The sequence below is a fragment of the Elephantulus edwardii genome, unplaced genomic scaffold (genome assembly GCF_000299155.1).
Source record: "Elephantulus edwardii isolate Elephantulus edwardi_28Jun2011 unplaced genomic scaffold, EleEdw1.0 scaffold00213, whole genome shotgun sequence".
NCBI lineage: Eukaryota > Metazoa > Chordata > Mammalia > Macroscelidea > Macroscelididae > Elephantulus > Elephantulus edwardii.
The window spans coordinates 262,855-279,804 of NW_006399963.1; the positions used below are offsets into that span (position 1 = coordinate 262,855).

Genomic DNA, 16,950 nt, shown 5'->3' on the forward strand with positions numbered 1-16,950 from the left:
TAATTGGGATGAGAGTGTCAGAGACAGTGCGATTGGCACAGGACAGAGCGGAGTTTAGGGCTGTTGTACATAGGGTCGCTATGAGTCGCAGGCGACTCGATGGCACATAACAACAACAACAACAACACCTCTTTATCTATACTATCAGTTCTTTCTTCCGTATTTTGCATTTTCTTAGCTAGCTGTTCAAGTTGCTCCTCATCAATATGTTTCTTCTGGACTGTTGTCTGCATATTTGCTCTGCTCTCTCAGTAGCTTCCATTCATTGTTTCTTCTTCTTTGCATCTTCTTCTGTAGCTGTTCTAATAACTCCACATGATCATATTTGTTCTGGTTCTTTCTCACATACTTAGGGTATGTTGTCAGGAGGGGCTATTCCTTGGAGGAGAGATCATGCTTAGAAAGGTGGAGGGGTCAGCAAAAGAGAAGACTCATACCAAATGGATTGACACAGTGATAGCAGAAATGAGCTCAAGTGTGTCAGTGATGAGGATGGCATTAGATAAGACAGAATTCAGTTCTGTTGTTCCTAAGATTGCTACAAGTTGTTCTTGACTCAACAGCACCTGCCAACGACTTTCTATTGTAGTGTTTGTTCCATTCAGCAAGATCTACTTGTATTTTTGTCTTCACAGAAGATCCTTGTTATGAGTAAGTAATTTACACAGATTTATCTTAAACTGTCTTGATTCTATCACCAAGGCCATAATTTTCAACCATTAATCTTCCTTCTTTGTTTCCAACTTTTACATTCCAATCTCCAGTTATTATTAGTGTTTCTTGATGTCATGCTTTAGACTGCAGAATTTGGTGGAATTCTTTCATTTTTTAATCTTCTAGTGCATGGTAAGTATAGGATTTATTTCCCTTTCTTCCTTCCCTTTTTACCTCTAACACAAATTTAGTTCCTCCAACATAGTTTCCTAGTATAGACAGTATATTAGTTTGATTAAGATCAAATTGTTTTCTTTGTAGAATGTTATAAACACTGTTACTATCTGAGCTATTACAGTTGCTTTTCTTATGTACAAAATTTTAAGTTTTTCTCAGAATTAATAATTGTGTCTTTTAGTTACGAGGTTTCCTCTCTGTTGTTCTAAAAAAACTAAAAGAAAAAAAATCCTTGCTTTAGAGTTGGAATTGACCCTTAGCTGACCTTTCAGCAAATGGGAGGAGATTGCTTATGTTTCTTCCTCAGTTGTTGTTGTTCTTCCTCAGAGCAGCCATAATTCCTTATCCTCTAGGCCAGCAGAGCACCCTATATATTATTGTTGTTAGTTGCCATCAAGTCAATTACAACTCGTAGCAACCCGAGGATCAGCATACTTATAATTTGTACATCCTGTACCATACTCGCTTATCTCATTTGCTAGAACTCATTGTTATAGTCATTGTGTCAGTCTGTCTAGTTGAGGGTCTTCCTCTTTTTCTGTGACCTTCCACCTTTCCCTGCATGATTTGGTGATAGCATGCCCAGGGTATGTGAAATAAAGTTTCACCATCCTTGCCTCTGAGGAGGTCTCTAGTTGCACCTCCTGCAAGATAGAGCTTTATAATTTATATATTACATAATAATCTTTGGTAATTTATGAATAATTCAGTATTCTTTTCCAACACCATAATTCAGAGATAACAGTTATCTTTCATCCTTACTCACTATCTAACTTTCACATGCTGACTGTGGCTTGGATCAGTTGCACCTTGGTCTTTAAATTGTCATCCTTTCTCCTTTGTGCTTTGAAGAGATCCTTGACAGGCATATTTTCCTAGTACAACACATCTTTGTTAGTTAATGTCAAATTAACTCCAATTTATGTTTATTTTATATCTTACAAAGCAAAACATTGCTCTGTTTTCTATATTTGAGTACATTTTTGCTACCACCTTGACAGTCTATCCCTTGGAGGGTTTTTTCTCAGGTTTTCTGAATACTTACCTTTAATTGAACAATAAACTCTCAAATTGCAAATGCCTTTGAATTCTAAATATCCGTTTCCCATATCCTAATTTAAAGGAGAATTAAGCATAGATTGGCTTCTAAATTTTTTTATATAAATAACTTCTCATGTTTGAACCTGCCTGTAAATCAAGAGTAAAGGTAAATTTAATTTTATATATATATATATATATATATATATATATAGAGAGAGAGAGAGAGAGAGAGAGAGAATGTGCCATCGAGTTGTCTGCAACTTATGGTGACCCTGTGTACAACAATCCTAAACCTTGCCCTATCCTGTGCCAATCTCATTGTCTCTGACGCACCTACCCCAATTATCCCAATCATGTGTATGTGTGTATATATGTATGTGTGTGTGTATATATATATATTTTTTTTTTCTTCATCCACCTGCAGATAAATGTACAAATGTTCCTTTACTTCACCTTTTTTTCCTGCTGGTAGGTAAGAAAGACAATCTGTAGATTTTTGTGAAGAGAGTGTCTCCTCATCATTCCCAACAATTAGTCAGGGAAGTGTAGAAACTGGATTAGAGCCAGGATCCTGGGGTTTTAGTTCTGATTTTATTGGTAATTTATTTCATCGATCTAGAAAAATTAGGTAATTTCTTTGGCCTCTGTTTTTTGTTATTTGTAATAATGACAGCATTAAATGGATTATAACTGAGACCTCTTCTAGCCTAAATGTAGATAAATGATTTAGTTAAATTCTGAATGTGTATGTTGTATATCCAAAGTTAAGTATGCCATTGCTTTTGGTACATATATAGAAATGCCCTGATGTTTAGATAGGAATTAGATTATAAAAGGCCTAACATAATTCCTAGTATCTTGTAGAGGTTGGAAATAATAAAAGACAGAAATAAAGTAGGACTATTACTTTCATTGTACTTCCAGTTATGATTCAGGAATTCCCAAGGTTGACTTGAAAAGGAAAATTCTCAGATCTTCAGGAATCCTTTTGTTTAGTATCTGATAGATTAGATCTGACACATACACTGTGCTGTGAAGCAATCAGTCGTTGTGTTGATTTGAAAAATCACCTTGAGGACTTAAGGACTTTTGAGTACATCCTTGGATGCCTGTCAGGTTTTTTGACAAGGGCAAAAACTATTCTTCATTTTCAAGTGCATTATGTAAAAGATACATAATATTTCTCTTCATCGAGTCAGAGACAATTGATAGCTGATCCTATATAGGGTTTTCTGTAAATTGCTGTAAATCAGCCTTTGATTTGGCAGTGCATCTCCCTACCAATTACTCCTTCCAGGCTCTCTCTGGGATATTTAGACATCTAGATTTTGGTATACCTAAGTATCTAAACGTGATGTTTATGTATTTCATTCCTTTTCAGAGAGTATTAAGGGTTGAGTTATTTACATTTGGAAATAAATCATATGTAACTTCATTACACTAATGAAGTATAGTTACAATAGTTATAGTAATGATGATGCTTATAATGTACCTTATTGTGGTTTTCCATGAAAATCACTTACATAATTTAATTTTATAACAAACATATTCACTGGTTATTATCTATTGCTAATATGTAGTTGTGATTTTTTTCAGGTACTTGAAGAAGCAGAAGCTCAACATCTTTATCAATCCATTTTGCCTGGTATGGTGAAAATTGCACTCTGTCTACCTAACATTTGCACTCAGGTTAGTGAAAGCTCAGTAGCTTTCTGGAAAGTAAAAAACAATTTAATTTCTTTTTAATACTAATGGCCACAGTCAGGATGAGAGAGATGAGGAGTGGTTTTGTTCTGTTAATGTAAAGGTTAGAGGCTACAAAGAATGCTGCAGAAAGGACATTAAAAATGCAGTACTCAGTTTGTGAGCTTCAGTTTACAATGTTGAAATTTGCTTACTTAAACTTCTTTTACTTTCCTTGAACATTCACTTAACTAGAAAAAGGTGGACTATTTCAAAACATATTAATTGAGCTAGAACATTTTATATTAAAAATAATGGAGCCTTAATGGTACAGTGGTGAAAGTCCTTGACTGCTGACTGACAGTTCAGTGACTCACACTCACCAGCCACTTCTTGGAAGGAAGATGTGGTAGTAGCAGTTTGCTCCTCTGTAATAGTCTATGTGTTTCTTATTGCCAAAGGGGCCTTTTAGAGTAGTAAGAGAAGATCTTCACCCTGAAACCTACAGCGTCCCTTTTCAGTAGGAAGTAGCTAAGAGAATACGCTGTCCCCTTTCCCTTATGAATCAGGGTGAAGTCTCTCTCAGGGAGGAGTGATAGGGAACGGCAAAGGGCACACTGACAAAGGAGATTAATCAGAACTGGCTTTGACAAGCACTGTGGCAATTGGACAATTAAAACAGACTTTCAAGGGGGGAAAAAAAGAAGAACGAACTGGGGAGGAGGGTAGAGAAAATAGTGTAACAATGAAGGAATGAAAACCCCAAATCTCTGTAAATGTTCATTAAAATTAATAAAATTTAATAATAAAAAAATTACAGCCATGGAAACCCTGTAGAGCAGTTCTGTTCTGTCTTCACAGGGCTGTGAGTCACAATCACATCAGTGGCAATGGGGCTAATCTTAAAAATGGCTCAGTATTACGTAACATTTCCTCATACACAACATTGTAATGTGTCATATAACAAACGTTAATTATTTATGTTTTTGTGTATTAAAAATAGAAGAAAATAGCCATCATTATTGACATTTTTTTACATAGTAAATTATCTCAACATTTAGTGACTTTAAACATTATCTCACAGTTCCTGTCCATCATGAATTCAGGAACAGATTAGTTAAATATTTCTGTTTCAGGATCTTTCTTGGGCTTAGTCTTGGCCTGGTAAACAGACATCTGAAGACTTGACTGGGGAGGCTGAAGGACCAACTCCTCACGGGCTCCTTCATGTATTTGTTGTTAGGAAGTGTCAGTTTTCTGTCACTGTGCTCTCTGCTGGCTGCATTAGTGTCCCCCAACATGGCAGCTAGATTATATTCTCTGTCACGTGGCTGTCTCTGTATGCTGTTTAGCTTGAGACACATTCATAAAATGTTTTTGGGTTTTTTTAATATCGTATCAGTTTATAATTAACATTATACAACCTTTAGATATGAATCACTTTTTCTTCACCTTTTTGCCACAGAAAGTTTATACATATTTTACTTAATGGAATCAATTCCAACGTAATAAATTTCTGGGTTATAGCATGTAACTTGATGAAACCACAATCAGGGTTAAAGCTCTCTATTCTTCATCTGGTTTAGAATAACTACTTTTCCGTTAATAAGGTGAACATCTTAATTCTCTGCTCTGTCCTCTACTGAAAAGTAAATCTTTGCTGTGAAAATAAAGATTTTAATTTGATTGAGATCAAAACATACCTTTCTGCAAGTTAAGTTGCATGTGTAGTCTTTTGTCATATACTACAGACCTGATGAAAAGGTAAAATTTTAACTAGTAAAAAAGAACAAGTTCATCCTGGAAAGTGCGAAACCAGGCTGCTCCTTGGAGGCAAGGAGTTTGAAGCATTGTCTGACATACTCTGGGCATATTGCAAGGAGGGACCAGTCCTTGGAGAGGAACGTCATGCTTGGAAAGGTGGAGGGACAGCACAGGAGAGGAAGACCCTGATTGTGCAAATGCAACATAGTGTTTCTGTCCATTTGATGAGCACTTGGGTTGCTGTTCTTTTTGCTATTGTGAATAATGCAGCAATGAAAGTGGGGTTTGAGTCATGGCTCTGTTTTCTTAAGGGTATATATTACTAGTAGTGGAATTGCTGGGTCAGTTGGTAATTCTATTTTCAAGTGTTTTAAAAAGCACCAGAATCACCTTCCATAATTTAGGTTGTACTATTTTATATTCCTATAGCACTGGTCTGTCCATTTGCTGTACAGAAGTAATTCATGGTTGCTATGATGCTGAACACTGTGACACTGATGCATCAGATGCAAGAATGATTACCTATGGTGGACAGTGTTTGGTGGAGTTCCCTGATTAAAACAAGCTTGGAAGCAGGAGTGGCATCTACTTCCAAAATAGCTTGCCTCCAGAAACCCGATGAACTTGGAGAAACAATTTAAGTTATACTGCGGTTCAGGTCTTTTGTTCATATGGTCACAGTGAGTTGTCTAGAACTCAACAGCACTTAACAACAGCAGCAACCACCACCACCACCAGCAGAAATAAGAGTTTCATTCTCCACAACCTCTCCAGCATTTGTTATTTGCTGCTCTATTGAATTTTGCTGCTATTCTTGGAGTGAAATGATATCTCATAGTTGTTTTGAACTGCATCTCTCTTTCTGAGAGGTAGGGATTTTGAACATTTCTTCATGTGTTTTGCTTGCCATCTAAACGTTGTCTTGGGAGAAGTGTCTATATTTTGTGCCCATTTTATGATTGGGTTGTTTACCTTTCTCTTATTGAGGTATTGGAATGTTCTATAAATTTTAGCTGTAAGTCCCTTATCAAATATGCCATTGTCAAATATTTTTTCTCAGTCTGTGGGTTTCCTTTTTATCCTGTTGGAAAAGTTTTTGTTGGGCATAAGGGTTTGATTCTAAGAAGGTTCTAATCAGCTATTTTATTCTCTCCTAGTTGTACGTTTTTCATTATGCTTGGAAGTCTATTTATGCTGTAGATTAGGGCTTCTAGAGTTGTTCCTAGCTTTTTTTCTTTTTTCTTTTTTAAGAGCAGCCTGGATTTTACTACCACTATGGGTATTATAGCTAATGTTAGATGGATCTTGGCAGAAAGCAGAGAGTACCAGAGACATGTTTATCTGTGCTTCATTGTTTTGATTTTGGCGAGCTCTGGTGGCCTACTGGCGGGAAGCTGCACTGCAATCCCAGAGGTGCACAGTTCAAATCCACCAGATGCTCTGCTGAAAAAGGAATAATTTATTCCTGTACCAGTCATATCTGATTTGACTGTACACAAACAAGAAAATAAAATGAAATTTAAAAAAAAAGGCTTTTGATTTTGTGGATCACAGCAAGCTGTGGCTGACTCTGAAAAGAATGGGAATCCAAGAACACTTGATTGTGCTTATGCAAAACCTATACTAGGATCAAGACTCAGTTGTCAGAACGGAGCAAGGCGACACTACGTGGTTCAATATTGGGAAGGGGGTCCACTAGATATGTATTCTGTCTCCATACCTTTTCAGTCTGTATATGCTAGTAGATCATCCAGCACACTGAGCTGCATGAGGAGGAATGTGGCATCAGGATTGGTGGAAGATTCATCAACAACCTGCATTATGCAGATGACCTGCTTGCTGAAACTGAGGAGGACCTGAAGCGCTTGCTGCAGAAGGTCAAGGACTGCAGCCTTCAATACAGATTAAAGCTCAACATCAAGAAAACAAAGATTCTCACCACTGGACCAATTGGCAGCATCAGTATAAATGGTGAAGAGATTGAGATAGTTAACAGTTTTAGTTTGCTTGGCTCGTTAGTCAGCACTGTTGGTAACAGCAGCCAGGAATCAAGAGACAAATTGCACTGGAAAAGTCAGCTGTTGGGGACCTCCCCAGAGTACTGAAGAGCAGTGATGTCAGGCTGGAGCCTAAGGTGCGCCTGATCCGGTCTGTAGTCTTCACAATTGTGTGCTGTGCATAGGAGAGCTGGGCAATGACTATGGATGATAGAAAGAGAATTGATGCCTTTCAGCTGTGGTGCTGGAGAAGAGTGTTGAATATACTAGGGACTGTTAAGGAGAACAAACAGGTTTGTCCTGGAGAGAGTGAAGCCGGGCTGCTCCTTTGAGTCAAGGATTCTGAAGCTTCTTCTAACATACTTTAGGCATGTTGCAAGGAGGGACTGGTCCTTGGAGAGGTACATCATGTTTGGGAGAATGGAGGGACAGTGCAGGAGAGGAAAAGCCTTGATGAGATGGATTGATTCAGTGATTGGGGTGGTAGGAATAAGTGTGTCGGAGACAGTGAGGTTGGCACAGGACAGAGTAGGGTTTAGGGCTCTTGTACATAATCAACGGCACATAATTACAACAAACATTAAAAAGAAATATAGCACCATGAGCAGCAGGAACAATGAATGATTTGGTGATTATGGAAGCTGATGCATCACACTGTAACCCTGTGGTTTCACCCCTTCCCATCCTCATCTCTCTCCCCTGCCCTTGAATTCCCATACATGTTTTACTAGTTATCTTTCTATTTTTACAATATTGATCTTACCCAGTATATGTCACTATGAAAATGTGTTAGTTCACTCAGCATAATGCCTTCCAGATTCTCCCAGGTTACATAGTGTTTTTCAAAACTGTTGCTCCTGAGTGCTGCATAGTATTTCATTGTGTGAATCTACCAGTTTCTCAGTCCATTTAGTTGTAGTTAGACATTTGGGCTGTTTCCATGTTCTTGAGATGGTAAATAATGTTGCTATGTACATTGGTGTACAAATCTCCCTTTTATCTTCTAATTTCCTTGGGTATACTTGTTGCTTTTTCTCTGATGAATTTTACAGTCTTTGGTTTTACTGCTAGGTTCCTGATCCACTTGGCATTCAATTTTGTGTATGGTATGAGGTGTGGGTCTTGCCATTTTATTTCTTATTGTAGCTTTGTTCATAACATTAATTATAATACCCTCAGTGTAATCCAACTTTTCTTACTTCCTTCTTGTAATTCTTATTTCCATTAATATTTGTTTGTCTTGTCTGTCTGTATATCTGCATTTGACTGTATTTCTTATGTACCTCTCTCTGATTTCCCTTTCTTTAGTGATACATCACCAGTTTTGGTATCTGACTGTTTTCTATTTAGGAAGTTCTGTTGGCCTAGTGGTAAGGAGTTTTGTTTCCAGTTTATAAGCAGGCAGTTCAAATTCACCTCCTGCTGTGTGGGATAAAAATGGATAATCACCTCTTGTGCTATTTATAACCTCCGAAAACCCACTGGAAATTCAGCTATGAGTTGGTTCTGACTCAGTGGCACATAATAACAACAACATCAGTTTACTAATGCATTCAGTGGGTACTATACTCACCACTTCTCCTTCAGTTGCTATCTTTTGTAACCATCTGAGAATGAGTCGTTCTATGTGTAAATATTTAACTTACAGTAATAGTTACCGTAAAATGTTTCCTAACTGCCTTATTTCACTGGCATAATCTCACCCATGCTATGCATGTATCATGATCCTTTACTATTTTTTATTCTTGCATTGTACTCTGTTGTGTGGCCTACTCTAGTTTCTTTAACATTGTGTCCATTGATGACACATGGTTGTTGCCATTTCTTTGCTATTGTATATAGTGTTTTAATAAACTTGAGTGACCATTTGTTTGTAGTGCATCTCTTCTATTTATTTAGGATATAAACCTAGCAGTGGTATTGCTGACCAAATAGTATTTCTGTTTCCAGCTTTAAGGAAATGCTGAATTCATATTTATTGCACCATTTTACATACTCACCAAGCAGTGATATGAGACTGGTAAGAGAGTACCAGTTTCTTTACACCTTCACTTGCATTTGTTATTTACTATCATGTTGAATTTTGCTGTTGTTGTTTAACTGAGCTTGTAACTCATTGTTATCTTATTTGCATATCTCTAATAGCTGAGGGGAAGCGCTGTCAATGTAGAGGTGTGTGGTTGGAATCCATCAGTTGCTCTGCAGGATAAAGATAGGCAGTCAATTCCTGTGCTGTTTACTGCACCTGAAAGCCTACTGGAGGGTCAACTATGGGCAGGTTCCAAATTTGGAACACAACAACAGTGTTAGCATAGTCCTTAGGGAGTTGCAGTACTAACTCAAAGGCCACGGCTCTCTGGTGGTTCAAATCCACCAGTGACTCTAAGGGAGAAAGATGGAATCTCCTCCTGTGCAATTCACAGCCTCCCAAAAACCCTCTTGAGAATCAGCCATAAGTCAGTTTCAACTTGATAGCAAAGAGAGTGAGCTAGCTAATAGCTAATGATCTTGAAAATCTTTTTGTTTGATTATTCACTATCTATATGTTTTCTTTGATTAAATATCTTTTCATGCCCTCTGCTCACTTTGTAATTGGAATGTTTGTCTTTTTCTTGTTGGGGTATTGGTGTTTTTATGAATTTGAGAGATTAGTCCCTTGTTAGGAAGGAATATCATTGCCAAGTATTATTTTCAAGTCTCTAGGTTCTGATTTTGCTCTTTTGAAACATAAGGATTTATCCCCCGCACCCTCCAAGAAACAAACAGGCCTTTATTGTGTGGTGTTAGAGGGAAGCCAAGTGACCATGTGCAGGAAGTTCAGAATGGGGTGAGATGGTCAAAGACGGTCCCTTTTTATGGAGGACTAAGGAAATGGTATTTTGCTCTTCATTTGGTCTGGGGTTCTGTTAATTAACTTGGGTGTGGGCTTTGTGTTCAGGCCCAGAACCTTATCAGGATCCAGTTGTCTGGTCTGGTCACCTTAGACATCATGCGGTTTCTTCAAGGAGAGGTCTCTGGGGGAGACTGTGACATTCTTCCTCCATTTCAGACCATAAAGGAGTATGATGATTAAGGGCAGAGTTGTCTCTGCTTCCTACTGAGTGATGCAGTGTTCCTACAAGGAGGGGCTGATGTTGGTTTCCTGTAAGGTCTGAAGGAGTATCGTTTTCATATGTTCTTGCCAGTAGCTTTGGAGTTGACCATGAGGCATTCTACTAAATATTTCTCAAATAGAGGGATAGTTTTAGGTATTTGAGAATTGAAGCGAATGTTGAATGTTGTCAGATTCAGTTGGCAAATGGCCTTTGGGACCAGTTGGAAAGCTGAGAGAAGGATAAGACAGAGAGGGAGAAGTTTGGCCTATTCTGAAGGGTACAAGCCACAACAATGAGTCCAGACAGACTCCTGCTCTGCTCACATAGCAATGAGGCCACAAATGTTCCCTCTTGGAGGGCAGCTAAGCTCCAGGTTGATTCTGGCTGCCGCTTACCTGTTAGTGAGCTCAGAGAGTGGGCTTGTTCTCCGTTTTGGTCAGTTGTGGAGAGGTGGAGAGGTCAGGTCAATTGCCAGTCAGCAAATCATGTTACATAGAAAAAAATTGTTGAGAGCAAGAGAGAGAAAGAAAGAAGCTGGTCCCAAGAAACTGACAGGCCTTTATTATATGGTGTGTGACTGTTGCCATGTGACCATGCATGGGAAAGGTCAAAATGGTGCCAAGGATTTGCGACTCGGTACATAACAACAACACAGGTTCTAATCACATGGCTTATCTTCCGATAATTACACATTTTCAACTGTCTTTGATTATTTATGCCAGGGATTCAGCTATGTAAGTTTGCCTTAATTTTTCCTTTGATTGTCTTTATAGTTGTATACCTGTGTCCTTGATCCATCTTGACTTAGCCTTTATATACAGTGTGACATACGGATCCTCTTATGTCAGTTTTCTGCAAATCGATATGCTGTTTTGCCAGCACTATTTGTTAAGGGGGCTGTCATTTCTGCATTTAAAGGATTTCATACCATTGCCAAGACAAGTATTAACAGTTTGGTGGTTGTTTCTTGTTGTTATGTGCCATCGAGTTGCTTGCATCTCATAGCGACCCTATGTACAATAGCCCTGAAACCTGCTCTATCCTGTGTCAACCTTATAGTTTCTGACACACCTACCCTCCTTACCCTAGTGACTGAATCAATCCATCTCATGATAGTCTTCCTCTCTTTCTCTGTCCCTCCACCCTTCCAAGCATGATATCTTTCTCCAAGGACTGGTCCCTTCTTGCAGCATGCCCAGAGTATGTCAGACAAAGGCTGAGAATCCTTGTCACCAAGGAACAGCCTGGTTTCACCCTCTCCAGGACGAACCTATTTGTTCTCTGGCAGTCCATGGTATATTCCATACTTGCTTAGAAAGTTGAAAATAAAGATACCATTTATTCTAGCAATCCCAATGTAAGGTATATAGTCTAAACAAGAAAGCGCTATGGTATGAATAGAGAGCCACATACACCCAAAATCATTACAGCATTATTTACAGTAGGAAAAAGATGGAAACAACTCAAGTGTTTGGTTCCTTAACGTTTTGTAAGAGTAATGACTGAGCTGCAAGTTTAACATTTTCTTAGCAAACTTTTATTCTTGCAAAGAGTATATTTTTCCATTATTTTTTATGGCATTGTTTTTTATTTGCCTTGCATTTCTTGTTTTTCATTCCTGACATAGGGTCAGAATAGTTCTTCATGCAAATTATTTGAGATTAGTACACATACCCACTATCTTTACTTCTTTGTATTATTGAAAGGGAAAACAAAAGATGTTTTAAAATTTTATGTTGGAACACTTTGAAACTTAGTTCATATATATGGTACATGTTCTTTGGTGTTACCGCTAGATCTTTAAAATCTTTGCCCTTAGTCAGAACAGTAACATGCAACAAATGGATCCCAGAAACTTCCTTTGCCTGACTGCCACCAGTACAAGACCACTACCGAGAAGTCAGCCAGCCAGCTAACTTCCAGAGTGGAGGGAGACTCCAAAGGCCCTACAATAAAGGATAGTCCACAAACCATTGCCTCATCAATGATTTTAAAGTCACACCCTCGAGCAGGCCTCAACCTTTGCCGTTAGTCACAACAGTTACACACAACAAAAGGACCCCAGAAAGTTCCCTTGCCTGACAGCCACCAAGACTAGACCACTACCTTCAGCCAGCCAGCTAACTTTCAGAGAGGAGGGAGACTCCAAAGGTCCCAGGCCTTTTCCTTGTTGTATGTTGTTGTTATGTGCTGTCCGGTCGTGACTCATAGGTAATTTTATTTAGGAGTAAAATCAGAAGGAGTTTTTGTTTGTTTGTTTGTTTTTGTGGTTTCTTACATCTTTAATGTAAATGAGGATAAGATTTAGCATATGTAACAATAGCTCAGTATTGCATTTTTCTATTTCATCTTTTAATTTTTCATTGCATGGGTAATGTGTTTTGTTCTTACTTGCTAAAGCAATCTTGTTTCTCACTCATATCTAATGTTTTGTGTTCTCTTTGCTATCACCCTTATTGATTAACAATCTGCAATTTGTCAAAACAAGAACATTTTCCATTCACCTTTGATAAACAACCCTTGATTTTAATGATATTGCTTATCTAAGAATTCAAGACTAGCCTGAAATTATTCCTCTCCTAATTTAGAAAATGCGATTTGGAGCTTCTGCTTTTGAAATTGCTAAACTAATTTTGCTCTTCTTGTCTGTGTTTTTTTTTTTTGTTTCCTTTATCAGCCAATACCTCTGCTGAAGCAGAAGATGAATCATTCCATCACAATGTCACAGGAACAGATTGCCAGTCTTTTAGCTAATGCTTTTTTCTGCACATTTCCACGACGAAATGCTAAGATGAAGTCAGAGTTTTCCAGTTACCCAGACATTAACTTCAATCGGTATGTTTTCAGAGAACACGTTGTTAACAATGACATAGAGAAAGACAGAACTAATAATATGTACCTAGTGATTTGCCATGGACCAGGCATTTTATGTATAATTATCTAATTTAACCTTTATAATACTGTGAGTTAAGGGATATTTTTGCCAGTTTTGCAAGCAAGTTCATGAAAGCTTATGGAGGTTAAAGAATGTCCTTTGGGTCCAGTAGCCATAAGTCACAGTTGTCAAGTTTCCTCTACAGTTGTCTTACTCTGAGGCCCATGTCCTTTCCATCCTATCAGATGATCTTCTCCTATGAGTGCTCTGGATTCATTATACCCTCTTTAATTTGGTTATTCATGGGAATACCACTTATATTTTCTATATCCTGACATAGTATTAAAACTACAAGGGCAGGAAAAAAAGAACTATAATAAAAGTCCTTCTTTTTGTGAAAGATCTTATACAATGTGAGTATAAAGTCATGTGAATAACAGTTGGCCAACTGTTTTGTGAGACTTAGAGTACTAAGATTGAAAAATTGCTGAAAACAATAAGCAGAAGAAAAATTAACTGCCATTGACTTTATGATTTCATTCGAAAGAATATTCTAATTTTATAATTGTGAAGATACTGAGAAAGCTTTATATCATTTATTTTTTTGAATGCGTACTTTCTCCTTTGTCTACTCAAACAAAAGCATTGTAAGAAATCTTGACAAACTAATATCTTTTTCCCCCTTCCTTGCTCTCTTTCTTTATCTGTACCTTCTTAAGAATTGCCAATGTAACGTTTGTCAATAAATGTGAGTTTTCTTCCTTACTTTCAGGGCAGGTCTTTAGGGATCTGGTAGAACATATATCCCATTTCTAGTGGATGAAGTGTGGTGTCCTCCTCCACCCATTACCTGCCTCTGAGGGTGGAACAGCATGGTGTCTGTGTGGAGCAGAAGGGGACTGCTGACCAAGTCACACTTGTGATTGCCATACTGTTTTTTTGAAAATGGAATGGTGCATTTATTTTCTTTTACTTTTGAAATATGTTTCCTTAATATTTTTTTTTTTTACACTTTAAAAGAAAGTTGCAGAACTGGTATAGAATATTCCTAGGTGTACATGTTTCCTGGATTTACTTTTTACTTGCATCTTATATAACTCTAAGGAGTTCTGGTAGGATAGCTGGTAGGGAGTTGCGCAGTTGACTCAAAGGCTACCCTTTTCTGGTGTTTTCAATCTAAGAACAATTATGTAGGAGAAAGATAAGCAGTCTACTTCAGTGAAGTTTACAACTTCAAAAACCCATTGGAGGATCATTTCTGACTCAGTGGCAATTAGTTGATATTTTTTTTAATGTAACCATAGTACAGTTACCAAAGCCAGAATCTTAACATTGATACAAAGCTATTATCTACGTATTTCAATTATAACAAGTTTCTTGCTCAGCTTTCTCTGTCCTATGAGTCTCTTAATCATTATACAGTCTATGTAATCTTTTTAGTCCAGTTGTTGTATTTCATAACTTTTATACCTTTAAAAATGTCTTGTCAAGTATTTTATGAGACATCTCATTACTTTTTCAAGATGAGACTGTGCTTGTGCACTTCAGTAGGAATACCACAGAAATGACACTGTGTGCTTTTCAGGAATTCAGAGGTTTCAGGTTGTAACATGTTGCTGCACACTTTTAAATTGAGACTGTGGTTAGAAACACATTTTTTGCTGTCATTTGCTAAGACAATGTCTGCCGGTTTTACCAGTGTAAAATTACTGCCTTTCCCTGCAGGATTAAGAAATGGCTTAAGGAATACCCTTTGACATTATAGAATCCTATTTTGCCACATACCTACCCCTGACCCTGACTTCACTAGTTTCATCATCAATTGATGAGTCTTATCTTTAGCATTTAATATAGTGAGGTCTACCTGCACTTACTGCAGAGGGTCAAGGACTGCAGCCTTCAATATGGACTGAGGTTCAATGTCAAGAAGACAAAAATTCTCACCACTGGACCAATCGGTAGCATCAGGATGGATGGTGAAGAGATTGAGATTGTTCATAGCTTCAGTTTGCTCGGCTCCACGGTCAACATTCTTGGCACCAGTAGCCAGGAAATAAAAAAACATATTGCGATGGGAAAGTCTGCGGTTAGGGACCTCTCTAAAGTACTCAAGAGCAACGGTGTCTCTGGAGACTAAGGTCTGCCTGATACAGGCCATGGTTTTTGCAATCACTTGTTATGCAGCAGAGAGTTGGACAATGACTAGGGAGGATAGAAGGAGAATTGATGCCTTTGAGCTGTGGTGCTGGAGAAGAGTATTGAATGTCCCATGGACTGCCAAGAAAACAAATAGATTCATCCTAGAGAGGGTTAAACCAGGCTGCTCCTTGGAGGCAAGGATTCTGGGGCTTCGCCTGACATACTTTGGACATGTTATAAGGAGAGACAGGTCTTGAGAGAGGGACATCATGCTGGGCAGAGTGGAGGGACAGCGCAGGAGGGGAAGACCCTCTATGAGGTGGATTGATTCAGTGACTGGGGTAATCAGGTTGGGTATGTCAGAGGCAATGAGATTGGCACAGGATAGAGCAGGGTTTAGGGCTGTTGTACATAGGGTCACTATGAGTCGCAAGTGACTCGACAGCACAGAACAACAACAACAACAAACAACCTTGTAGTAGTGTTTTGGTTTATTTTTCCCTGTTTCCCTCTTTCTAGCTACATTTATTTGAGTTCTAATGTAAGGAAGAAGTTGTCCCATTTCTTTCATTTTTATATCATTATAGATTCATAGTGCTCAATATTCCGTTGACTGCCAAAAGAATGACAAGTCTGTCTTAGATAAAAGTGTCATGTCACTAGGGTGCACCTCAGAGGCAAGAATCATATACTATGGACATATTGTCAGAAGATGCTAGTCCTTAGAAAAAGATATCATGCTGGGAATAGTCGAGGATCAGCAAAAAAGAAGACATCTCTCAGTGCTGAGTGAACTAAGTTTCATAAAGATAAATACTTCATAAGACCATTATTGTAGAAATAGATAATTAAAGTAAAACATATATGAGGATTCAAGGAGGAGAAAGTGACAGTAGAGGGGTGAGGATGAGCAGGGGGAAATTATAGGGTTGCACAGTTTCGTGGGTTTAGGAAGAGAAGGAGTAAAGGAAATGAGAAAGATCTAGTGGGGATCTGGAAAGACAGGGTAATGGTAGACATAGTTCAATGGTGATTAAGTTTATAAATGGGAATGATTACATGAAACACAATGTGAATGAAGGATCATGTGAAGCATAATGGAGGTGAACTTTGTAAGCAAATCAATATTAAATAAAATTAAAAAACAAACCCATAATGTTTAGATGTTCTTACTGTGTTGTACCTCCAGAAATGCAAAGTAACCAAAGTTATCCTTTTTCATGACCAAATACTAATGAGCCATTTGACAAGATGGTATGTAGAATTTGTTGGGGTGGGTTTTTATTTTATGTAGATGCTATTTATGATTACAGGTTCTGGCTGGTAGGAGTTATATACCTATAACTGTATTTTAAAAGAGGTATGACTAGATAGTTGATTGAATAAGAAGAATGGGAAGAGTATGTGGTGGGAGGCTGATGTCAATAAATTCAATAAGTCTTTTTTGTTATTGTGTTCTCCCAGA

General features: G+C 37.9%; 1 protein-coding gene across 1 annotated transcript in view; it reads left to right on the plus strand.

The window, feature by feature from the left end:
• Positions 1-16,950, plus strand: part of PARG (poly (ADP-ribose) glycohydrolase) — a 302,619-nt gene that overhangs the window by 113,645 nt on the left and 172,024 nt on the right. Inside the window, exons 8-9 of the mRNA XM_006897698.1 lie at positions 3,529-3,621; positions 13,149-13,306. Of these exons, the coding sequence (XP_006897760.1) occupies positions 3,529-3,621; positions 13,149-13,306 (251 nt within the window). The remainder of the gene's footprint in view (positions 1-3,528; positions 3,622-13,148; positions 13,307-16,950) is intronic.